General features: G+C 52.4%; 1 protein-coding gene across 3 annotated transcripts in view; it reads right to left on the reverse strand.

Annotated features, from left to right (window-relative positions):
• The window catches only part of EPHB2 (EPH receptor B2), a 179,870-nt gene that overhangs the window by 101,051 nt on the left and 53,004 nt on the right, over positions 1-25,815 (reverse strand). For all 3 annotated transcript variants that reach the window (XM_037828236.1, XM_037828237.1, XM_037828235.1), the window contains exons 2-3: positions 19,188-19,252; positions 15,590-16,274 (exon numbers count right to left, since the gene is read on the reverse strand). In XM_037828236.1, coding sequence (XP_037684164.1) covers positions 15,590-16,274; positions 19,188-19,252 — 750 coding nt within the window. The remainder of the gene's footprint in view (positions 1-15,589; positions 16,275-19,187; positions 19,253-25,815) is intronic.

Genomic DNA, 25,815 nt, shown 5'->3' on the forward strand with positions numbered 1-25,815 from the left:
CCTGCACCCCTGGCAGCTCGGCTGAGCGTGCTCGGAGCAGCCGAGGCGGGATTCGGTGCGGCTGTCACTCTCGCCCGTCCGCTCCTCTAATTGGATTCCCAACACGCAGAGGTCAGCAGAAATGCTGGGAGAGGAGAATCAAAGGGAAAGGGGCGTCGGGGAGATAAAGAGAGGCATTCTTTCCAGGCCACAAAGACCGCAGCCCTGCAACGACGGGTCGGGAGGAGCCCCCCCGCGCGAGGGGCTGCCTGTCTGGAGGGGGAAGGGGAGGGGAGAGCAGGGAGCTGAGGGCCTGGTTTCCTCTGGGCGGTGCGTTCCCACCTCTGCACCTTTGCTCCCGTGGTGCCCTCGGCCTGTATGCCATCCCCACTGTGGGGTTGGAGCCTCCTCCAGGGCCCGGCTCCCCTACTCCTGCTCTGGAAGCATTCTTGGAGTGCAGGCGGCAGCCTCAGGAGCCAGCCGGACCAGGGTCCCTATCCTGGCTTGCCAACTGCTCCCCGTGAGGCTCAGGCAAGTCTGTGCAGTTCCCTGGGCCTCGGTTTCGTCCTCCATTGAATGGGGATAATGCCAGCTACCACAGTGCCCAGGATAAGATGAAGTGATGTGAGCCAAGAGCCTGGAGCACAGGGGCAGCGCACAGCAGAGGTAACTTAATGTGTTCTCCTTCCCTTTCTCCCAGAAGCACCCACAGCTCCTCTTCCAGCCTGGCCACAACCTGCCTTGCTTTGGGGTATTGCATAGATATGAACCTCTCTTCCTAGAAAGAAGGTGAAAGTGCTGCACAAACATAAAACTCCAGATGGATGTGAGGGGAATGACAATTTCCAGGAAGAAGAGACAACTGTGACTGCTTGGCAGACAGGGAAACTGAGGCTCAGGAGGTGAAGGGAAATGCCCACACCACATGGCAAGAAAACGGCAGGCCCTGGAAGAGGCACCTGACGCCCAGCCCGGTGCTCTCACTGCAGCGCCCGTGCTTTCCTGTGAATGATCAGCAGGTTGGGTGTGTATGTGTGTGCACACACAACCAGCAGGGGAGGCGGGTGGGCCAGGGATGGAGCATCCTGCGAAACGCAGCCTATTGCTTTAGGAACCTTAGAACTGCTGTCTTTGGTTCATGAAAGAGACATGAAGGGGACCTTCTCAAAGGGAATTTCTAAGAGACAGAAAATCAATGGCCCTGACCCGCGGCCCCTGGAAAGCATGTGTGTGCACACCCACATACATGCTCACAAATACCCATTTTCAGGTGCATGTACGCCTGGTTTGATACAGTAGACACACACACACACACGTGTCTGTATACCCAGCTGCTCTAACAAATACATTATTCTGGGTAGATCTCCTTGTGGGTGAGAGAGCTACCCACACCCCTACTTGGTAGCACAGTGGGGACATACACAAGGACACAGAGGGGCAACCCCCCCCCCACACACACAGGGATGGACACACACATATACTCCTTTGGCCCAGTATACACGTTCCCATGCATGCACTTGTCTGACCAAGGCAGTGCTCCTGCCTGCACACGGGTGTGCCAGGACACGCAAATACAGGCGGGGGAATGACTCCCAGTGGGCTCCAGGGTGACCTGGCACAGGCAAGTGCATGTGCAACTCCTCTACCCCACCAGAAACGTATGTACATGCTCACACACCCAGGATTTGTTCCAACGGCACACACAGACGCAGGGTCAGTGGGTACACATGCACATTCAGGCACATGTAAGCACACTCCCAGCAGGCCTGGCATACACGCATGCATACGAGGGACACTCTGAGCTGACCCAGCACACGTGTGACTGTCCCTCTCAGGCCTCCAGGGAGCTCCCACAAACTGACGGCTCTGACAGCAGGGTGCGGGGGAGGGCAGCCCAGGGCCTGGGTTGCCAGGGATACGGATGTGGGGCTCTGCCTGCCCAGGCAGCATAAAAAGGCCAGCAACCACTCTTAGGTCTTTAAAATGCTGGTAATCAGATGGTGATGCCTTGAAAGGAGGAAACTGGAAACCTGAGTCTTGTTTCCGGGAAGGAGCCGGTGCAACCCTGACGTCTACCAGATCAGACCTGCAAAGCCTCCAGTCCAGAAGCTCTGAATATTTTCACTCTAAGGCTGACAAGAAGCCCTGGGCCCCCGAATTTGCTGGAAACACAGGGACAGAAGAGGAAAATAGCTCTGTAGGCTCTGTAGCACTCTGCCCAGGCCACACTCCATGTTCCACTTGCTCTCGCTGTACCCTAGTTTCCTCATCTGCAAAAGTGGGATGGTAACAGTCCTGAGCGTTTAGACAGCAAATTCCAGGCTGTGATCAGCACAGCAACATTCATGATCAGGTACCAGGTGCTGTGCTAAATGCTTTACCTTCATGCTCTCACTATCTCATTGCCCTGCAAGATTGCAGTTACTATTAGACCCATTTTCTAGATGAGAGAGGTGAGTCACCTGTCCGACGTCACATAGGTAGTGAATGTCAGAGGCCGGATTTGAACCCAAGCGGTGGGCTCTAGTACCCATGCTCTCACCCCCTCACTAACCCTTCCTGCTTGACGGTGTCTGTGTCCTGAGGGGGTGTGGCAGGCAATGTGGGGTCACTATCACCATGTTGTAGATGTCTGTAGATGTCATGGGTGCCCTGAAACAGAGGCTGTTAATGCACTAGGAACAGAGCTCAGGGGTGGAGGGAGGGGGCGGAAGGTACTCTGCCAGGGTCCCAGGGCAAGGAAGGGAGGGTCAAGGCCCAAATTTGGACCCTGGCACCTAACTCTGTGAGCTGCTCCTTGGTTGCCCAATAAAAGCACCCTGGCTGGTTAAAACAATGTCATTCCACAGGCATGTATTAGGTGCCTGCTGTGTGCCTCGGTTGGCTTGTTACAGAGGGATGTTCCCATCCATCCCCCAACTTTGACAGGTTCATACTGCCCTTGCTTTCCAGGAGCTCTGCCAAGGGCAGTGGCACTGAAAAACATTCCTTCCCTGGGCAGGAGAACCCCAAACTCTGCTGGCTCCACTTAACAAGGAGGAAACTGAGACTTGGGACGAGGACCTGTCCAGGTGTCACGGGTGGTGAGTGAAAGAGCCAGGATCAGCACCCAAGACGAGGAGACTCCACGTCCTGTGCTCCCCCTCCACACCAGGCACCTCCCCCTCCCTCCTCCAGATCTGGCCGGGCAGACCCAGGCACCCGGTGGGCTCTCGAGAGCTCCTGATGAGAGAAGTGGGTCCCACAGCAGGCTCTGCTCTAGAACCACTTTGCTGGGATTCAAAACATGGCCAGGTCAGTGCAGGGAAGTGGGTGGGTGCTGAAATCACATTTGCCAATGTAAAGAAACGAGGAGGACTGAAAGATGCTCTCGGCCTCCTGGCTCCAAGAAGGATTTGAGATTACAGGAAACACTGAGTGTCAGGAAAAAGGATGTTCCATCGTCCCTGGAAATATCTATCCCTCCCACAGACAGACCTGCTGGGCATCCTGGCAATGTCGGTCCCTCAGGAGTCCACCAGAGGTGGGAGGAGGAACCCCCAGCTTCTCCAAACCTTTGTTAGCAGGTCCCTCACATCGGGGTTGGATCTGAGCATTTTCCAAGAAACCGGACTACAGGGGTAAACAAAACAAAGTTGGCTGCCCTCATGGGACCTACCTTACGGCTAGGGGAGAGAGGCTATGAATAAACAAGTAAACATGCAGTATGTCAGAGGGTGACAAGGGGGACAGGGAGTGCAAGCTCACATCTGTGTGCACATGCATGCTTTCTAAAGATGGGGGACCTTAGGGAGAAGGTGACATTTGGGCAGCGACCTGGAGGAGGTGAGGAAGCAAGCCATGAGGCTATTTGGGGGGAAGAACATTCCAGGCAGAAGACATAGCCAAGGGGGGCAGTGCATCTGGAAGGGAGGGAGCAAAGAGAGAGGAAGGTGATGAGGGAAGGTAGATCATGTACGGCCTTGTGGGCCATTTTCAGGACTTTGGCTTTTGCTCTTCCAAGATGGGGAACCTCAGGGGATTCTGAGCAGAGGAGAGACCTGATTAGATTTGACAAGGATCCCTCTGGCTGCCACGTAGAGCTCGGACTGTAGGGGGTAAGGGTGGGAGCAGAGTGGAGGTGCATTAGGGAACTCTGCAATAATCCAGACCAAGATGGCGGGGGCTGGGCAAGAGGCAATGCCCAGCCATGGTGAGGAATGTCCTAGATATGGTTTGAAGGTAAAGCTGAGTGGGTTTGCTGGTGGATTGGATGTGGGAGTGAGAAAAGGAGAGAGGCCAAGGATGACTTCAAGGTTTTGGGCCTGAGCCTAAAACTAGAGATGGAGTTTCATTGACCGAGATGGTGATGACAGTGATAGGAGCACATTTGGGGGGAAAGAAGAGAGCTCATTAAGGGAACTGTTAAGTTTGACTTGCCTATGAACATTCAGGTGGAACATCCAGCAGACACCTGCATGTGTGAGTTTGGACTTCAGAGAAAAGGTCTGGGCTGGAGATATACCAAGGGGATGGTGCTTAAAGCTGTGAGACAGGACAGGATGGCCCAGGGATAGGGAGAAGAGGAGGAGGTCAGGACTAGCACTGGGGCCTCTGGGGTGGAGAGGTTGGGGAGATGAGCAGGAACTGGCCATGAAGCAGCTGGAGAGGTGGCAGGGACACCAGGAGAGGGTGTGGCCTGAGGAGGGAGTTGTCACTGTGTCAAATGCTGCTGGCAGGTCAAGGAAGCTGAGGTCTGAGAACTGACCACGGGATCGGCAACAGGGAGGTTTTGTTAGGAGCAAATTAGTGGAATGGGGGGGGGCCTGATCTGAATGGATTCAAGAGAGGTGGAGGAGCCAGAATCAGCAGCAAGGGGGTCCATGAGGGTCAGAGCCTGGGCTTCAGAACCAACCTGACCCTGTTGTAGGCCCTTCCTAGCGGTGAGCCTCCAGAAGATAAATTTGCCTCGCTGAGCCTTAATTTCTTCATCTGAAGAATGGGGATAATACCCCTTTGACTCCCTAGGGTTGCTGAGAATCAAATGAGACAATGATTATGAAAGTATTTTACTAACATTATAACACTGTACAAATGTTCCAGTGGGAAGAGGTTTTAGATCCATTTGCTCTGTCACCTTGTGCTGGTTATTTAACCTCTCTGAGCCTTTACTTTGTCTGTGAAACAGAATAATACTAGTACCCAACTCCTGGAGACTGTTGTAAGGATTCAGTGAAGAACTATATACCAAGCCGGGAAGGCTTGGTCCACAGTGGCCATTCAACAAATATGAGTTCCCTTCCTCCGGATTCTTATTTCTGTTATTTAAAATCAGAGGGCAGAGGTAGGTAGGGTTGTTGGAGCAGGACCCAGAGCTTGAGTCCTGGATCCTTGGACAAACCATTTCACCTAACTTTTTGGGGTCTCATTTTTTATAACCGTGAAGCCTGTGGTCAGTCTCTCCAGCCCCCATTGTCTGTGGGGGACAGAGGAGACAAGAGACAAAGCAGGTGATTGTGCATGTGAAACCTCTCCCCAACAGGTAACTGTGCCCAGAAAGCAAATCCCCGAGTTTAAAACAATAGCAAATTCCAACCTCCACAGGGCTCCATGGAAAAAGACTGGGAAGGCCTGGTGAAGGAGCCAAAAAACCTAGATACCAGAGAGTGTGGGAGTCCTCAAGCCGGCCTGTCCCTCGGGTTGACCCCTGTGCCCCCGGCCCCCAGGCCTGTTGGTCTGAAGGGCCTGTTCACCTCCAAGTAAACCCACCCTCACCTTCTTCCTCACACACACCACACGTTTCCCTGGGCCGTGAGGACCTCTTCTCTGAGGCAGGCCCACCTCCCTCCCCCAGGGTGGAGATTAAGCCTTGGCCCAGTCCCTGCTGAGGTGGAAGCAGGCCCAGTCCCTGCTGAGCGATGATGAGGGGCTCCGGAAAGCCCAGGCCTGCGTGGCCGGAGCACTGGCCTCTACTGCCCTGGCTCTGCCCGCAAACTGCCATGCCCACCCTTGGCTCCAGGTTTCCTCGTCTCTAAGATGGTGAGAGTGACCCTTGCCTTGCTTCACTAGTGTGGGTGTCATTCAGATCAAAGTATATCAGAGGGTGAAACCAAATGCCACACAAAAGCTGCCTCCAATCTCTTCTGGAACAAGGCAGGCCACAGGTAAATAAATATTGTACATATGTAAGACATTATAATTACAAACGGCACTCCCCCTCACCCGCAAGCTATGGAAAAAACACAACAGCTGGGTGTAGTGTGAAGAGTTCCCACTAGGACTTGAGGTCAGGCCGGAGTTCACCTTCCAGCTCTGTACCTGATTGGGGAGTGGGTAAGTCACACCCTCTCCCAGCCCCAAAGCTGTTGTAGGAGCAAACAGAGGACAGGTTTAAAAGGACTATCTAAGTTCTGTCAAGGAGGAACTAACAACATGTCTCCCCTTTAAACAATATATGTTTCCTCCATTAACAATATCATGTGCTCCCCCCAGGGAGTCTGGGGTGGCGGGTGGCGGGAGGGACAAGCTTCGAAGCCCAGCAGGGCTTGGTTCCAGCCTCTTACCTGCTGTGTGGCCTCGGGCAACTCCTTTCCCCTCTCTGGGACCTCTCTGAGGTCAAAGTTCCTACCAGGAGGGTTGGGGTTGGGGGGAGCTGAGAGAAGTAGCCCAGATGGGGGCTGAGGACAAAGGGCCCAGGGGAGGGGGGCGCCCCAGCAGGGTGGGGCCAAGGCCCAAGCAGGGCCTGTGGGGCCTGAGCCAGCTGCCACAGTGCAACGAAAATCTCTTAACCACACAGAATTGTTAACGGCTCCCAAATCCTGTTGTACCACAGGCTTAGAAGGGCTTAAACTGTTAAATGCATAAACTTCCTCAATAAACGGGGCCTCCCTTGCCAGATCCCGAGGCCCAGCCAGATGAAAAGGCAGTGGCTGGAGGGAGGGGAACTTCCCCAGCTGTTTATGGTCCTGTGGAGTATTCTGGGGGCAACCTGTGACAATCGGGATTGGGACAAGCGGGTCTCAGGCTGGGGTGGGAGTGGGGGCTGGTGACAACTCAGGGGCTCAAACCCCACCCCTTCCTGTGTCACCTTGGACAAACTGCCTTACCTCTCTGGGCCTTGGTTTCTCTGAGGGTTGAAACCAGGTTGACCATTAACCCCAAGGGGGACTGAGATTCAGGGAGACACTGAGTTTGAGCTGCCTGGGGCATCCCCATTCCTTCTAAGAAGCCTTACTGACACCTCCAAGAGGAAAATAAATCCGGTGTGGGAGGCATGAGACTGTAGACCTGCCTCCACTCTGGGCTCTGCTCTCTTCAAGTGGTGAGACCTTCACTAGTTAACCACTGGCCTAAGACTCAGTTTCTTAATCTGAAAAATGAGACTGACAGAATCCACCTGGAAGGCTTGTGGCCGCTTCAGCAGGTAACACTGGGGAGGAGCCAGCACAAGTCCTATCTGAGGTGAGCATTTGGCAAATGCTGTAAGGGGTGGGGCTGGGGGTTGGGGCAGGCAGGTAAGTTTTCTCTCTGGCCAAAGGTTAGCCAGGGGTGGGTCTCCTTCTTCAGGCCTGGTTGCCCCTTGGCAGGAAGGGAAGAGGCCCATGGGGGCTTCCCCACCCCTAAGGACCCTGCTCCATCCACTCTGCACCTCTAGATATGAAAGCCCACTCACCCTTTAAGGCCCAGCCCACAGGCCTCCCTCCTCCCCCAGGAAGCCCCTCTGGTTGCCCCTACAGGGTTGGGGCTCCCTCCCTCATTTGAAATCCCACAGTCCTGAACCATATGCTGCCCTAACATGAGCCCTTCAGCTGGTTTATTGGTCAACTCTTTATTTCTACCATCTCAGGTAACCCAGGGGACAGGTAGGTCAGGGTTCAATGTCCCCATTTCCCAGGTGGAAAAACAGGGGATGGGGATTCAATGGCCAGGCAGACAAGACTTGGGCCTCAGGTGTAAAAGAGGAGTATATCCAGGTAGCAGCCTACCCCAGGTTAAATAGGTTGTCCCAGCAAGTCAGAGAAATTCTGGCTCTGCTACTTACTAAGCAACTTGCTGGCCCTCTCTGGACCTTGGTTATCCTTTGTAAACTGGTGGTAACACCAACAGAATATTCGATGAGATAATGGAAGCACAGCATATAGCAGCGCTGGGCCCACAGGAGGTACCTGTCATGCCCAGCCCTGGCCCCATTCTTGGCCGCTCTGGACTTCCTTCAGCCTCTGCCTCCCTCAGCCCTTTGACAGTAAGTGGAACTGAAGTCCTGGCAGCCCCTCCTGCCCTTCTCCCTTGGCCAAGAACACCTCCCCTCTGCTTTCTCCTGGGTGGCTGTGCCTTATCTAGGGGTCAGGGAGAGGCTAGGTTTAAAAAAAAAAATCAATTTCATTTCTGACCATCTTTTTTTCTGGGCTTATTCCCCTTCTGCTTCTAGCCCTCAGTTCCTCCCATCGCCCAAAGCCCTAGGAAAATGGCTCTTCCTCCAGGAAGCCTCCCCAGCTCTATGGGCTAGAAGGCACTGCTCCCTCCTGAATACCCCAAGGCTATAGTTATAGATGGAGCCACCCCCCCCCCCCACCTCAGACTAGAAGCACCTGGAGTGCCCACACCTGACCCAGGGCCTGCCCCACAGGAATGTTATCTGAATGAAAAACGAATCAGCTATTATGAAGATCTGGAACTACTATTATCCAAGTACCTGCTCTGGCTGCCTCTGGGCCTTTGCACCTGCCTCACCTGGCTAATCCTTATCCTTATTCAACCTCTGCTTGAGCAGTCCCTCTTTCCAGAAGCCTCCTGTGCCCACCATACTCCTGGCCAGATTGAGTGCCCTTGTCTGCTTCCACAGTCCCCTCTCACCCTCCCTGCCTCCTCCAGCATGACACCTCCCTTCCTGCACCTTCCTTGACTGTGGGCACGTCGGTCATCCTTTCTAGACTCAGTGGTACTTGAGGCCAGGGGCCATGACTGATCTTTCTAAGGACCCTCAATGCTGGCACAGTGCCTGGCACATAATAGCACTCAGTACATGCTAGCTTCCTGGTACTCTACAAAGATATCATCGCCCCCTCTAAGAAGCAGAATAATGAGAAGAAGCTGGTGTTCAGTGATTGTCAAATGGATGGAAGGATGGATGGAAGGATGGATAGTTGGGAACAAGAACAGATGCTTTGAGAGCATATAGGAAGGTGCAAAGAGAGGGGACTTTTCCAGTTTTTGAGAGCAAGAACCTGAATAGTCTAAATGCACCAGCCTGGGATGCCTCCAATCCACTTCCGAAAGGCCAGTCTGTGTGGTCTCAGCCCTGGCCTGAGCTCAGGGTCTGGAGAGGTTGCTCACTACCCCTCTCCTCCCCCAGCGGAGTCTTACCACACTGCTCTTGAAGAGAAGCAGCAGAAATTTCTGGGTGGGGGTCTGGGCCTCCCCTTCCACCCATTTCCCAGCCAAGACAGGCTCTGCCAGCTGGCAGCCTTCTTCCTCCTCACCCCTAGACTGACTATACCCCACCCCCGCAGGCTCCCACATCTGGGCTGCTGGTCCAGCCTCTGTGGGAAGGGCTGGAGCTGAAAGCAGGGTGGGAAGGAGGCCACCCCCAGAGTGGCCCAGGAGCCAACGCTGTGGGTCCAGAGAGGACCCCTGGCCTCCGGTCCCTTCCTTTACTTGGCTGGGGGAGGGAGCAAAGGATTCTGGGAGTAAAACAGAAAATAAAGCCACAGGCATAAATCTCATGCTGGCGAGCATGTGGGGAAACAGGCACTCTCAGAGGCTGCTGGCAGGAGGGCAACTCGGCTTGGCCTTTCTGGAGGGTAATTTGGCAACGCTTGTCAACAGTTCTAAAAAAGCACATGCCCTTTGACCCCACAATTCCACGCCTAGAAATGTATCCCACACAAATACTGGCAGCTGCACAAAAAGACAGACGAACAATGAAGTTCACCCCAGTATTTGTTTAAGGTAGTGAACAACTGCAAGCAATCTACATGTTGATCAATATAGGATTGGTAAATAAATGACAGTACATCTATACTATGGAATACTAAAAGCCTCCAAAAATGATGTTGTAGATCTAACATGGTGTAGAAGGATGTAAATAAAATAGTATTAAATTAAAAATCCTCATGCATTTTTAGCACAAATTCATTTTTTCCTTAAAAAAAAAAATCAATGTGTAAATACACATGAAGACACCTTGAAAGATCTACACCAGTCTGCTAACCATGGTTATCTCTGGGTAATGGGATTATAAGCGATTTTAATTTTCTCCTTTTTGTTTACCAGTAATTTCTAAAGATTCTACAAACAACAAACATTGCTTTTGTCATAAGTAAAAGTTATTCTTTCCCTCAAATAAAAAGATCATCAGGAAAAAAAAAACACTCATCAGACAAGGACAGTGCTAAGGAGGCTTATTCTTATTTTTACAACACATTTCAGGTATTTTCTCATTTATTCTATATCACAACCTTTCTGTTAAACCTGTTTTGCTGATGAGAAAACAAAGTCTCAGAGAGGGTCAGGCCCTTGCCCAAGATCACACAGCTAATGAGAAGCAGAGCTGATGTTTGAAACCAGGTCTCCAAGGCCAAGGTCAAGGAAAGGCCACGGGGGAGTGAGGCAGCATGAGGGGCTGCAAAGCTGGGCAGGGCAGAACCAGAGGGAGAGGCTGGGAGGAAAAGCCCAGCAGCTGGGAACTGGGAAGTCTGAGCTGGAGCCAGCGAATCAGTGTGTGCATGCAACCACCCCTTGCTGGCTCGTAGCCCCTCTCCCTATCCAAGCTAAATATTAAAAATCCCATTAGGCCCCGACAGCATCACAGCAATCACATTCACGTGGAACTGCCTCCAGATCTATTATAGATTGGGTCAGCTATTGGAGAGAGGAGGGCAGGGCCTCCAACAGCAAGGCTAGGGGTTCCCGCAGGGGAGGCTGAGGTAGAGAAGGAAAGCTAAGGGAGAGAGAAATAGGGACACACAGACAGACAGGTTTGGAGAAACTGAGTCAGGGGCACATTCATAATCAAGCCCAAAAGATCTAGAAAGAGTCAGAGAAACACTTAGAAGTGGCTGCTGTCAAGGAGTTCTAGGGACACCTCCCTACTGCCCCCAACTGATCTACTGGTGGCAAGTCCCAGTGGGACCATGTTCCTGAGGAGGTTGGGGACTGAGGAAGGGGAAGAGGGCAGAGCTCTTCTGAAGAAGTCCCAAGAGTCCCCAGCACTTAGTCAGCACTAGCCCAGGCTAAGTGCTCAATAAAACAGTGACCAGATGAATGAAAATAGGGGAAAGGCATGCCCTAGCCCCCAATGCCAGGAGGAGCACTTGCCACCCACCAACTGTGCTCTGTGTTTGTGCAGTTCTCTGCACCTACAATTCCATTCATCCATCCAACTCCTACTCACTCTTGAAGGCCTAATTCAGATGTCACCTCCTCCTTGAAGTCCTCCTAGATCTGGTCAGAAAAGATGCCTTCTTCCTCCATGTTCTCAAAGTCTAGATGGACTGTGGCTTCTGCAACAGCCATGCTCTGCCTTATTCCCAGTGTTTCTGAGTCTCTGGCTTACCCAGGAACCATTAAGGTCGAATCCTGAGTCTCAGGGTTTCTCAGGGATGCTCTGCCTGGAACGCTCTCCTCCAGCCTTCTCAGGGCAGCTCCTATAATCTCAAATGACACCTCTTCCAGGAAGCCTTCTCTGAACCACCTGGCTAAAAAAGTACACCCTCGTCTTGATCTCTCATTTCACACTTTTTTTTTTTTTTGCCTTCACTCATCACAGCCTGCAACTATTTTGTTTATTTGTTCATTAACTTTTTAATTCTATCTTCCCACATTCACCCACCCAGACTAAATCTCGTTCATTTCTGCATTCCTCTGTACCTGGTACAGGCCTGGCTCATAGTAGGTTCTCAATAAATATTTGTTAGAGGGCTAAATGGCACACTGTAGGCACTCAATGCATGCTTGTTGAATGAATGGCTTCTCCAGCCCCTCCCCTCTCCCACAGTTCCCTATACACAAAAGGCACCAGAGGATGTTGGTTAGTTTGGTAAACCACATCTAGAACTACAATCCTTTGTTAGTTACTGTAGCCCAGGCCTGGGGAAACTGAGTCAGGGGACTGAGTCGATGGGGGCAAGTCCTCACTACTCCCCACCTGCTGAGAAGACTTTGTGCAGCCTTATTTTCACTAATTTGTGTTAACAATATTTTTTGTTTCTTATCAAATTATGTTTCAATATTAAATGGGTCTTTTTCAAATCATACTCTCCCAGAGATTCAGCTGAAGTCCCCTCCCTGGAGGGTCTTGGGGCCCGGTTTGTGGTCATCATGTTTGGCCTCCTCTGGCCCGGATGTGTTATCATGTCACTGCTGGTTTAAAACTGCTGATGCCTGAGCTAGACCTGGGGGACAGGTTTACGCCAGGTCAGGAATCTGCATTTTCACAAACTTCCTGGGTGATTGGGAGGCGTGGTGAAGGCTGAGAATCCCAGAGCTAAAGGACGTGAAAGCACTCCACATCGCTCAGGCGTGAGCTGGAATCACCATTTCTCTGCATCCTGGGACCTTGGGGCCGGGGCCGGGGGCTCGGGCTGGCGCAGCACCACACTTGGGTGGCTGAAGCACAGGCCTCAGCAGCAGCTGGTGTCCCTCTGGGCTCCCTGGGCTCATTAATCATGCCCTGACCACCCCCACCCTACCCCCACGCCCAGTGGCAGGCTTGATTGGGCCTGAGCCTCTGGGCAGGCTGTCGGGTCTGGGGGAGAGAGGCACGTGAGGACGATCGGAGCGCGACTGGCAAGGAGAGACTCTGACTCCAGGAACCTGCCTGGGACAGGCAGCCTCTGAGATGGCCCCAGTGACCCTGTCACCAGCATTCAACCAGGAATCATTCCCTCCCCTGCAGCAGGGGCTGAATTTGGTGACTTGTCTTTAAAATGAACAGACTATGGCAGAAGCGATGAGCTGTCACTTCCAACAGCAGGTTGTAAAAGATTGTGGCTTCTCTCTTGGGTGCCCTCTTGCACTCTCTCTCAGAGTACTCACTCTGGGGGAAGCCACTGCAGGTGGCAAGGACCCGCCAACAACCATGTGAGTGAGTCTGGATGCAGACCCCTCCCTATTGAGCCTTCAGGTGAAACGCAGCCCCCCCTCTCCCAGCTGACAGCTTGTCTGCAATCTCATGAGAGGTTTGGCCAGCAGCACCCAGCTAAGCTATGCGCAGATTTTTGACCCTCTGAAAGTGTGAGATAATGAATGTCTGCTGTTTTAAGATGCTAAGTTTTAGGGTAATTTGTTACACAGCAATAGATAACCAACTTCCTCAAGCCCTTAGCCAAGGCCATACCAAGCAGCTTACTGGTCCCTTAACAGGCCAAGCTGATTTATATCCCCAAACGTTTATTCATGCAAATCCATCCCCCCAACACCTTTCTCCAGGGCCACGGAGCCAACACACTCTTCTCTCAGCTCTGGTGCACCTCCTCCATGAAGCCTTCCCTCATTTTCTGTGCCCCACTGCAGCTGGAGCAGTTCCTAGTAAAACATGTCTAACACATTACCACCTTGTTTACTTATAGGTCTGTCTCCCCCACTAGACTGTGAGACCCTGGAGGGCAGGGCCACAGTTTGGGTCTTCTCTGTATTTCCCTTTGTTCAGCACCAAGTCAGACACAGCACAGGCTGGGTAGAGGTTTGATGAATGAATAAACAACAGACAAGAAGTGATTGGTTTCCCGTTTGCTCATTTTCCCCCCGTGCCCTTTCATACTTAAGAATATCAAATCAAATCTGCTATCTTCCCCAAGAAACCAGCTTTCTCTCCCCATTTCCCCATGTCTATTCCAGGACTATCACATCCTGCAAGCTGGAATTCCCTGTGCCACCTCTGATACCTTGCCCTCCTCCCTTCCCATCTGTCATTACAGTTTCTCCAGCACTGTGGATGCCCTCGTGCAGGCTCCCATCGTCTCTTGAGATCGCTGCACCAGCTTCCTAATAGACCATTGCCTCCTGTCTCCTGCACTTCCCATTCATCCTTCTGGGGATCTTCTGTAAAATGCTGCCTGCCTTGCCTCAGAGGGCTGGAGGGAGAAGCCAGGGAGATGGCAGATGTGATATACTTTATAAAGGCAAGGGTCACAGTTACCACTCCTTGGCTGATGGACATACACTGGCTTCACGCCAGTGTCCCTGGAATAGGGTCCAAACTCTTAGCCAGGATTTGGCCCTATCTTCTGATTCCAATGTTAGTAGCAAGGGGAGGTGGCACAAGCAGGTTTCAAACCCCCTACATGACCAGCACCATCCCAATCAACACCACCATCACAACTAACTCTGGGGCACTTACTACAACAGGCCAGCCTTTGTATATATCTTCTCCTTTAGTTAAAATTTTTAAGCACTTACTGTGTACTAGTAACTATAATAAATGCTTTACACGTTTTAACTTCTGGAATCCTCATCACCACCTATGAAAGAGAGTTTTATACTTGGCCAAGGCCATATAGCTAATAAGTGCCAGGGCTGGGATTTGAACCCAGGTCTGTCTGCTTCACAGTCAGAATTCTTACCACCATGCCATACCTCTTACAAACTTCTTATGCTTACAAACCACCTTCGTTATTCTTTGCCACATTGGAACACCATGTATAATATTATTTACTTAATATTTTTCCTTAAATTAGCTGACTTGGCAGGGTGGTTAAAAGGGTAGGCTCTGGAACCACACTATCTGGTTGAGACTCCGGCCGTCCACTTAGTCTTTATACGAATTCTCTGATCCTCAATTTCTTCATGTAAAATGGAATTTTCCTGCACAAGGTTCTTGGGAAGACTAAACGAATTAAGACATGTAAACAGCTGAGCATGCAGTAGGAGTGGAAGTCATTAGGACCAGCTCACAGTGGGACTGCACTTCCCCATCTCTTCGAATGGGAAGTAATCATATGACTTGCTCTGGACATTGAAATGTGCACAGCATGATGAGCGGGTCATTCCAGATGGAAGGTTTTAGAGCCAGTATACAATTTGCCACACTCTCTCCTTCTTCTGTCCTAATGATAGCAATATTCCAAATGGTGGCTCCTTCATCTATTTGGGTCCCTGAACCATAATGGACACATAGCATTGAGTGAGAAATAAATTTTTATTGTTTTGTTACTCCAGCATAGCCTGGCCTATACCGACTAATGTAGCAAATGCCATATTTATAAATATAAAAAAGTTATATTTATAAATAATATAAATGTTACTTATCGTGACATACATTTCCTTCAAAAGTAAATTTTGCATCACTTTTGTAAATGAAAAAAACCAACCAGTACCACTTACCATGATTAAGTAAATAATCCCATAATAACTAAAATGGAAAAAAACTCACATATTTATCCTCATACCAACTAAAATCATCTTGTATACCACCTGTAGCGTGCATGAGTACCACCATTCAGAAAGTGCTATTCAAGTACCTCCCTCTAAGGAGCTGGACAACGGCTGCAGGTTTGGAAACCCTGGCAACAGAGTGGCTCACGGTCAGCTCTAGGCTGACGTCCCTGCCATTCTGAGCACTGCCGGGCTTGATTCTGCAGCCAATCCCAAGTCCATGCCCACCGGGGGCACCTGCCCCTGCCGTGGCCCTTACCTCGACAGATGGTGCCATTCTCCACAGCCTCAAAGCCCGCTTTGCACATGCAGCGCCCGATGGGCACCAGCCACTCGCCATCTCCGTTGCAGTAGAGCTTGATGGGCACATCCACCTCCTCGGCATTGGCGATGCAGCTGCCCCGGGCAGCCACCAGCGATGTGCTCTCGGCCCCTGAGAGAGTCTCCTGGAAGATGGCACCATTCTGGATGACGCGGGGGCACTTGCGGTAGAAGACACGCACAGCGATGAGGGACATGCAGCCGCCGTAGTCCTGGAAGGCCAGATAGAAGCCGCTGCGGGACACGGGCCCGAAGCTCCGCACCTCAGTGTTGATCTTCATGACCCGGCCGCCCAGGTCCACCTGGGAGAAGCTCTCGTCGGCTGCGATGGTGTCCACTTTCACCCACGGATTCTCCATCCAGCTGGGGAAGGTCTTGGTGGCCGAGTCGTAGTCGGCCTCATAGTAATAGAGGTTGAAGGTCTCCTTGCAGGAGCCGGGCACGCTGGGGATACTGCTACAGTCGCGCACGGAGAACTTCATCTCCACGTGGATGCGGTGGGCGCCACGACGCCGGATGAACTTGGTCCGTAGCCAGTTGTTCTGGCTTGACTCAAACACGTTGCACACCTGGTACGTGCGGATCGTGTTCATGTTCTCATCGTAGCCACTCACCTCTTCCCACTGTGGGTGAAACGCTAGTCAGGTGGGGGAGGGGGGTAGGGGCTTGGCCCCAGGGAACGCCCTAAGGAGGGGAAACACAGACCCTGTCTCGGGGTTCCTCCAGTCTGGGGTGGACCTGACTTTTACCATCAGTGGGCCTTTACAGTGGGGGAGACATGGACTCTCCCTTAGGGGTCCTCCAGTCTGACGATGGAGACATAATCCCTACCATCCAAGAACTCCCAATCTGATGGGGGAGACATGGCCTTGCCCCAAGGAATTTCCCATTCTATAAGGGAAGGGGAATAGACTGTACTCTTGGTATTCCCCTAGTCAATACGGTAGACATGGCCTGTATTGTCAGAGTTCACTAATCTGATGAAGGACACATTAGATTAGTATCTGCTCCTAGGAAGCTCCCATCTGGAAGGGAAAATAGGGGGAGCCTCACCCTTGCAGAGCTCCTGTTGATGAGAGCAGACACAGCTTTGTACTTGGGGAGCTACTAGTCTGATGGGGGAGACAGAACTTGTGCCCTCTGGGAGCTCCCTCTCTGACTGGCAAGACACTGTCCCTGCTCTCAGGGACTCCCAGTCTGATGGGGAAGACTTCCTCATGAGAGCTGCTCTGCTCTGGGGCTTTACCCTGCTCAGATTTCCTTGGAGAGCCGGCAGCCTGGCAGTTAGAGGCAGGACCCCCCACTCCCACCCCCACCCCGCTCTGGGCCCCAGCCTGGGCTCTCCCACACCCAGCTGAGAGTTCCCAGCCTCTGCTGCAAGGGATGGGAGGGGCTGTGGAAAGCTGAGATGGGAAGGGCACGGGGCCCAGTTCTCTCCTCACAGACCCTCAGGCCAAGCTCACCGCCACTGCTGAGGCTTTGCCCACACTTTTGTATCCTCTCAGAGGACTGGCTGTCTACTCTGTCCTGGAATCTCTTCCAGTGGGCCTCTCTCTGCCTGCTATTTGCAGCCACTGACTCTCCCTCTGGCCTTTGGGCACGATCTGCCTGGGGGAACGCCCAGCCAACCAGGCCCACTTGGTCTGGTCTCCCCAGTGAAACTGGGGGTGGGGTGGGGGTGGTAACCCATGCCCCCTCCTTCTCCTGTGTCCCCCTTGATGGACGGCTGGCCTCACCTGGTGCACCTCAACACTAGAGTCCCCCCTCCCACCCATGCCAGGCCTGGATGATGTAGCAGGATCTCATTTCTTCATCATGATTACCACATATGCTACCCACAATTATCCTCATTTTACAGATGAGGGGGTAGGTACCAGAAGTGAGGTCACCTGGCCCCGGCCATACAGACCCAGGTCCGTTCATGTGCTTGCTGATACTGCCTCAAAACCCACTGATGCCAAAAGTGCACCAGGAGTCCTGGGTCCTAGTCCCAGCTCTGCTGACTTGATTGTGGCCTTGGGTAAGTCATTTCCCCCTCTGGGTCTCTGTTTCCCCAACTGCCAAATGTGCCTGGTGGAGTGGCAGCTGCCAGCCTGGGAAGCGATGGATGCTACAAAGGGTGAGAGTGTGTGGGAAAGGAAGAGCTGAAGCCTGCTGGCCGGCCTCCACGTCAATGGCAGCTCTGGAGCTCACTACATCAGATTTGATTTTTTTTTTCTTTTTTGGTGGCACCATGTGACAAAGTCAGCCCCTTGTTACAACTGCTGCTCTTCTTCAGAACTTAATTAGAGCACTTAATTAGAGCACTCTGCCTTTCTCCCCTCTCTCTAATTAACAGGCGGAGGCCCTGCAGCCTAAACACCCCAAATAATTGCGTCCGGGGCCCTGCAGCCCAGCCTGGCCTCATTACTGGCAGGGTGGGGCGGCGGGCCCAGCCGCCTTCGCAGATGGAAAACTGGTGACAAGAAAGAGCCACAGAAAGAGGCATGACCCTGGGGCCTGCCTATTGAGAGCACAGGCCTGGGGGTGGGTGGCTGGGGGTGTAGCTCCCAGGGGCAGCAGCTGAGTCCCAGTGGAGGAGCTAGGATGGGGGGATGGGTTGTTGGGATCCCAGAGCCCTCTCCAGAGGCCAGGGAATGAAGAGGGAATGATGATGATGACAACAATGGTGACTGTTATTACAGCCTCTTTATCAGGGCCCACTCATGCCAGGCACTGTGCTCAATATTTTGTAGAGAAACTTCACAACAGCCCAGGGAGGAAGACATTATCATCTCCATTTTATGGATAAGGACACTGAGGCTCAGAGAGGTTAAGGAACTGGTCCAAAGTCACACAGCTGGTTAGTGGCAGAGTTGGGACAGAGCTGTGACCCCACAGCTGTGTCCAAGTGCTGGGCTGGGTGTTGTGGGGAGAAAAAGGAAACTCAAATTGTGCCCAATTTTCTCTCAGAGAGCTCATAGCCAAGGCATGGGCTCAGACAACTGGATCCAAGGAAGGGTGAGCTAAGAGCCCTGGGAAGGGGATCTCTGTGTTAAAGGGGCTCAGAAAGGGGGTTGAGATGGGGGGCAAGGAGGATTCGGTCACAATCCTGAACACAAACCTGAACCCCACCACTTACTAGCTGTAGGGCTCTGGGCAAGTGGCTATACCTCTCTGAGCCTCAGTTTCCTCATCTGTAAAATGGAGGGAATTCTTCCCCATAGGATTGGAGATGATATATCTAAAGGTGCTTGATACGTACCTGATACATAGGAAGTACTCAGGAAATGACAGTTTAATTTGCTTTTCTGTAAAATGGGGGTAGTGCGGGTACCTACTTCTCAGCCACCACTGAGGATTCCGTGGGATAAAGGCCGAGAGCAGCCAGCATGTTGTCATGGTAACTGGCGCTCCATCAATAGAAGGGGACCAGAAGGGTGGGGCGGTGGGAAGCTTGGCTCTGGGCCCTGGAGGAGGGAAAGGGGCTGGAATGTGAGCGGGGGAGCCCAGAGAATCCTGGAAGACCAAGCAGGGTTTGGGGGCCACGGACTCACCCCCGACGAAGGATGCACGATCCAGCCCAGCTCGGCTGTGGCAGTGGTGGAGTCCATCAGCGTTTCTGCGGGAAGAACAGAAGGTCACGGATATGCCCCATCAGGTGCTGTCAATCACTCGCCGCATCCCTTTCAAGTCCTTCTTTACATAGCCCCACCTACTTCCATTGCCCCAATCATCTGGCTCTAATTCTCCAAACTCCTTTAGGCCCACCTCTCCACTACATAATCCCACCTACTCCCAAACACTAACCAATCATCTGGTTCCACTCCTATAGGCCTAGCTCCCGCCCTTCCAACTCTCAGCCAATCATATCCCATCCCCCTAGGTACTGCCCCTTCCGGGGAGGGTCTTAACCTAGGGTGTCCTGGATGGACTTGGGAGGGTGCCCCACAAAACCCTCTATTTTGTACGTCAAGCTCTGGTGACTGCACTTTTCAGCTTGCCTCACATTCTCACAAACAGGAACCTGAGCCTTAGAGGGATGCCCCCATCCCAGCGGAACCTTACCAGTTATCCCACTGTGTCTCTCTGAGCGCACACCTCCAGGTCTCCTGTTCCTTTCTTGGGAACTGGGAGCCTTTCTATTATGTCCCCATTGATTCCGGCAGCTGGAAGGAAGAAGCCTTGCAGCCAAGGGAGGGGACACGCAGGGCCAGAGAGACCCCAGTCACCCCCCAGCTCAGGCTGCAGACCCCTCCCCTCTACCCACTTCAAAACACTTTTGAATTGAATTGGACAGAATGGAATTAAATTGGCCCCTTTCAAGCATTCATTCACAAATATATCCCGATGCCCATTATGTACCAGGCACTGTGCTGGGTACCCTGAGAGAGAAAGGGGTGAATAGCAAGCAGTTCAGAGTCTGGTGGTAGAGAAGAGACCAGAATACAAATCACTGTGAGAGGAGTAGGTGAAGCTTGAGCTTTATCTCGCAGGGCAAGTGACCCAATGAAAGCAGGCAGCAGGAAGCTAAGCTTCCACATGCACAGCTTAGGTAGAATGGATGTAGAGGCATGCTTGCTGCCCTGCTCCAGTTTGGTATCCAGGGCAGATACCCCTAATCAGTTGGCACACTCTGTGGCCACACAACACTTCTCATCACCACAGTGCTCCGGAAACTAACACCACATGTTTGAGGTGCTACCCCTGGTCCAGCCCAACCACCTCATTTTGGAGATCGGGCAACTGAGGCACAGAGAGGGGAAGTGACTTCCCAAATATCACACAGGAATTGGTGGCAGAGTGGGAGCTCCAGGTCTCCTGTCTCTTACCCTGTAAACTTACAGGCACTTTAAACAATTCTTTGATGCCCTGAGCTGAACCTGTACGAAGAGAGTGGGGACAGGGTGCCCAGTGTTTGGGCCGCTGTGAGGGTCCAACTGGGAGGCAGCAAAGGCAGGAACCAGAGCCGGGGGTGGGGTGCAGGGTGGGTGAGGATGGAAGGAAGCATTTGTCCAGGGGCAACCTCGTTCAGATTTGCGAGCTGACATGTCCCCATAACTGCCCGTGGCTTGTTTGTGGTCACTATGTCCCTTTGCACTGGGGGCTGGCTGGGGGATGGGGGGGGGTACCAGGGACGGTGGAGTCCAGTGCCAAGGGCATCTTTTTGATGGCAAATTGGAGGGAAGTTCTATTATGCTGCTTTGGAGCTGAGAAAAGCTTTCCTTTTCACACTCTGAATGCTACAGATTTTTCTTCCTGGAGAGAACAAGGGTTGAACTTTTAACCTGTTTTCTCTCATCAGCCTCAGCCAGAGATGCGCCAAGCCGGGCTCTCTGCCTGGGCCGGAGGAACAGCTGCTGGGAGCTGTAGAGTACAAGAGAGGGGAAGAAATTCTGCTTGGGATGAGAAAGGGGTCGGGAGAGGGAGGCAACGAAAGGGATCCGGTGGGAGAATAAGCCGCCAAGCAGGTGGCCCCACCCCTTGGCGGGACTCCTGGCGTGACCCAGAGGCCATGCGCTAGAGGATTCCATGGCCCAGAGAAGGACATCCTTATCGTACACATGGGAAACTCAGGTCCACACAGGGCAAAGGACTTACCAAAAGTCACACAATAAAGGCTGGGGTTCCAACCCAGGGCCCCCAAGAAACACAGGCCAGAGCTCAGTTCCTGTCCCCTCCACCCCTCCTCTGCCTCTCACTATACCTGGCCACGTTCATTAGGCCCAAGCACAAGCTGGATGGGCAACAGGGAAGGGGAAATTCTCAGAAGAACTGGAAATAAAAGGGCTGGCTGGTTCACAGACAGGAAGGGGATAAGAGGGAGGGAGCAGTTTGCAGATGCCCTTGGGAGGATGAGGGGTGGGAGTCCCCTCCTCTGCTCCCTCCTCCCTCTGCCAGTCCTGGGCTTGGCCTGGAAACCTGGCTCTGAGTAAGCCCTTACCCCTCTGGGCTCTGGTTCTCTCTGCCCAACCCCCTGCTTGGCCTTTTTTGTTTTAGTTTTGATACCTCCCTCCATCCTCTGCCAAGAAGGCAGGTTAGCGAATCAGATAAACCAGGGGTCTGGATGTCAGAAAGGCTCTGCTACCTGCTTGCCTTGTAGTACCCTTGGATACACAACCTTTCTAAGCCTCAGTTTCCTCACCTTGAAAATGGCCATTATACCTTCCGAGTGTTATTTGAGCACTAAATGAGACTTAAGTGCATTAGCTGGGAGCCCAGCATGAAGGAGAGCCTCCGTAAGCGGCAGCTATTATTTTTAGATCGAGTATGTTGCTTTTTGGCCAACCCAGCGCCTGCACACACGCCATTTCCTTTGGGCTCATTAGGTGGCCCCTGAAAGTGAAGTCGGGTCCAAGAGGCTCCAGTTTAGGCCAACCGGCTCCCCCCACCTTGCAGACCACGCTTGAAAACATCTGACAAACATCAGCCTCTGCACTGGATGGCTGTAGCCTATGAGGACCCCTTCCCAGTCCAATCCAATGCCGCTCTCCTGGGACGCCCCGAGTTTCTTCTTTGTTCTTCTCAAACCAAGTGCAAATCCGGTGGGAACATGGGTGGATTCAGAGAGCCAAGCCCTATTTCCACCACTCACACTTCCTTCCTCCAGCCCCATAACACTCCAGACATCTCCCCTCTAATTCTGTCACCCCAAAAACCTACAAAGGGAGAGAATTCACGTCCAATGATCCACAGGCTGTCACCAACATTCCTACAACAATGCCAAGAGGTAGTCGATACGGTCCCATTTCACAGATGGGAAAACAGAGGCTTCCAAAGGCTTGGTAACCTACCCAAGGTCACATAGCTATTCCATTCACAAGCTATGCTCTAGCTGCAGTGGGGTGCTCTCTCACCCCTGTACCTCACACATCCTATTTCTTCTGGTTCTCCCTGTCCCCACTTCTTCCGTGAAGTCTCAATTCAAGTCACCTCCTCTGAGAAGTCCTCCTGAATCCACACCACCCCCACAGCTCTGTGCTCCAAAGCCGCTGGTGTTTCTACTGTTCTGGCACTTGCAGACACCCGGGGTGGCTCCTGTTTGCCATTCTTCACCCGAACAGCAGGAGCTGGGTCCTGTTCTGGGGCCCTTAAGACTCAGCAGCACAGGGCTTGGCACACAGGAGGTCCTCAGCCAAAGGCTGAGCCACCCCCTCCCGCCTGTCCTGTAGGACTTGCCCGCAAGTGCTCCGTCAGGGCTGCCAGGCTTACGCCTTTCATATACACAACATTCATGAGTTATGAGTTCAGCCATTTCTACCCACTACTATATTATTTTCCTTCCAATTGACTCTTTTTTTTCCTTAAGTGCATTTTAAAGAGGAAAAAAGTAATCATTATTATAAACGGAAAACCAGTATCACTTGCCATAAAAAAAGGGAAATAAACAACAAGATTATTACAATTAAAAATGCTCGTCTGTGAACTTCCTTACATCATTTCACTTCCCACACTTTGGGGACCACTGGGCTCCATCAAGCTGCCTCTGATAGGCTGCGAAGGTCCCCATCCCCATCCCCACTGTGACAATAACCATCCCTCATTCAGAGGAAGCTATTCTCACTGTACACAGATAATTAATCACCACATGGTGTGACAAACACTGCAGCATGCACAGGGTATTATTGTGCATGTTGGGAGAGAGGTGTGCGCAGAGGAGGAGAATGCCAAATTTAGGGAAGGCTTCCTAGAGGAAGTGACACTTGAATGGAGGCTTAAAGAACGAATTTGGAGGGAGGCAGGTAAGGCTGAGCAGGGTGGGCATCCCAGGCAGAGGGGACAGCATGGGCCAAGGCCTGGGGGTGAGCACCAGCGTAGTGCATGGAAATTAAGCACCGGGAATAGGGGGGCAGGCAGGGAGTGCTGAGAGGTGAGAGTTGAGAGCTGAGCCTGGAGAGGTGAGCAGAGGCTGTGCATCAAAGGTCAACAGCTCTCGGACCCCCTTCCTGGACCGTGCCATCTACACAGATCCTTGCCAGCCTGCCACCTTCTATCCTGCCTAACACTGTCAATCTATTTGCTTCTGGCCCCTTCACCCCAGCCATCCTAGCAAAGTGTTTAGTTCCCAGGCCCTGGTTGCCCCTGTGTCCATTTTTTTAAAATCCCAGTGGGCAGATGAGGAAACTGAGGCCACATGGACTCTGAACATCTGGGTGAAGGCTGGAACCAGGGCCTCTAGCCACCAGGCCAGAGCCTGGCTTCCTCAGTGGGAAATCAGGATTCAGGCCATGGGAGCGGTTTTGGCCCTAGCCCCACTGCGCCTGCACCCCCTCTCCTTCCTGGAGACTGCACAGAAGAAAGCAATCAGGAGGCCCCGACTGCACGGACTGGGGAGGCCCATCGGCCCCTCTGGCTACGTGTGAATGAGCAGTGTGCATTTCAGAAATATTTGAGCTAAACGGGGAGACACACTGAAGTCGTTAGCGTTAGGCCTATGGGAGAGAAGCGGTGCAGGGGCCCTGGCCGACCTCACCACTGCCCCCTGCTCTCGCCCCTGCTTCCCTCTCCACCTGGGACCCCTCCTCCAGTCGGCTCTGCCTGAACCCCTCCTGGGCCAGATTCTTTAGGACAGTATGTGAGCATTCCAAAGATGTGAGGCGGGAACTTTTATTAAGCACCTATATTGTGTGCCAGGCATTGGGCTGGGCACCCCAAATGCCATTTCAGGCTCATGACAAACTGTGGGGAACATACTGTAATTATCCCCACTTTCCAGATGAGGAAACTGAGTCAGAGAGGGGAAGCAACCTGCACAAGGGCATACGGGCAGGGCCAGGATTTGAACCCACAGCCACCTGATTCCACATCTGTGTAATTTCTAAGATGCCCCGGCTATGGCCTTACAAAACAGACAACACAACCCAAAACAAAAAATCACCAGGGCTTCTGTGTGTGTTTTTGTTCTCTCTGTATGTGTGGGTCTTGAGGGCAGGAGGGGAAGGAAGGAAGGGCAGTAGGGAGTGAGGCACAGGCTAGAAACTTGCATATGGCACTCCCTGGTAGGTGACTGTAGGAAAATAAGTTCTCCCTGGGCCTTGGTTTTCTGCATCCATAAAAAAGGGTCATTGTGAGAATTAAAGCGACATTACGTAGGTGAGTCTGGTGGAGCTGTTGTCTCCCAGGGCCCTCGTTCCAGGGTGGGGGTTGATTTATTGACTATCCCATCCTCCGGACTGGAGCTCTGCACTGGCCTTGTTTAAAGCACCAAGAACTGGGCCTGGCACATAGTAGGTAAATTTGCCCTCCACGCAGCGATCTTTCTAAAGCCCATGTCTGATCAGGTCGTAACTGAGCTTAGTATCCTTCAGGGCTCCCACTGCCTGCAGAACAAAGTCCCAGCTCCTCAACCAGGCATTCAAGGCCCCTGCCAACCACACCAGTTTCAGTACCTTCTAGTCGTTCCCTCCCACATCCCTAATGTCCAGCCATCCGGAATTTCCTTCTGCTTGCAGAAGGCACTACGTTTCTTCGAGCCTCAGTGACTTGACGCTTCCAGATTTTTCTGCCGGGAATGCCTGGCCTTTCCTGCTTCACAAACTAGGCTAACTGCTCTTTCAAGACTTGGCTCAAAGGGCCCTTCTTCTTGGCAGTCATCCCTGATTTCCCCTCCCTCTGGCTGGGTTAAGTAACAAGGTCATGGGCATTCAACGAACATCTACACCTAATGCGTACCAGGCCCTCTGCTGGGCACTGGGGATGTAGAGACAGATCGTCAGGGTCCTTTCTTTCCAGGAGCTCATAGGCTGGTGCCTGACCCATGGCAGGGAGAGGCAGGGTGAGATGGCTAGTCTGAGCCAGGAACCAGAAAACTCAGAGAAAGAAAGGATTAGCCGGGGATTTAAGGAAAGTGTCTCAGAGGAGGTGGCATCTTAGCTGGGGGAAGGGGGGCAGGGTATGTCAGGCAGAGGGCACAGCAGAATCAAAGGCGTGAAGATCTGAAACTTGAGGGGGAGTTTGAGCAAAAGTAACATCAGTTGACTGGTTCTCAGGGGTGTGCTCTGGGCTGTGTTTAGCATTCATTATCGCTCAGCGCCTCAGTTTTCTCATCTGTAAAATGGGGGTGGCAAAATCCTGGCTCTGCACACCTCACAAGGTTGTTTTTAAGATCCCAGGAGGCATTAGGCGCAAAGTGTTTGTATAACGTGCAAATTGCTGGTCCATAACAAAAGCAGTAGTGACAATCGC

This window comes from Choloepus didactylus, chromosome 2 (assembly GCF_015220235.1).
Source record: "Choloepus didactylus isolate mChoDid1 chromosome 2, mChoDid1.pri, whole genome shotgun sequence".
NCBI classification, from domain to species: domain Eukaryota; kingdom Metazoa; phylum Chordata; class Mammalia; order Pilosa; family Megalonychidae; genus Choloepus; species Choloepus didactylus.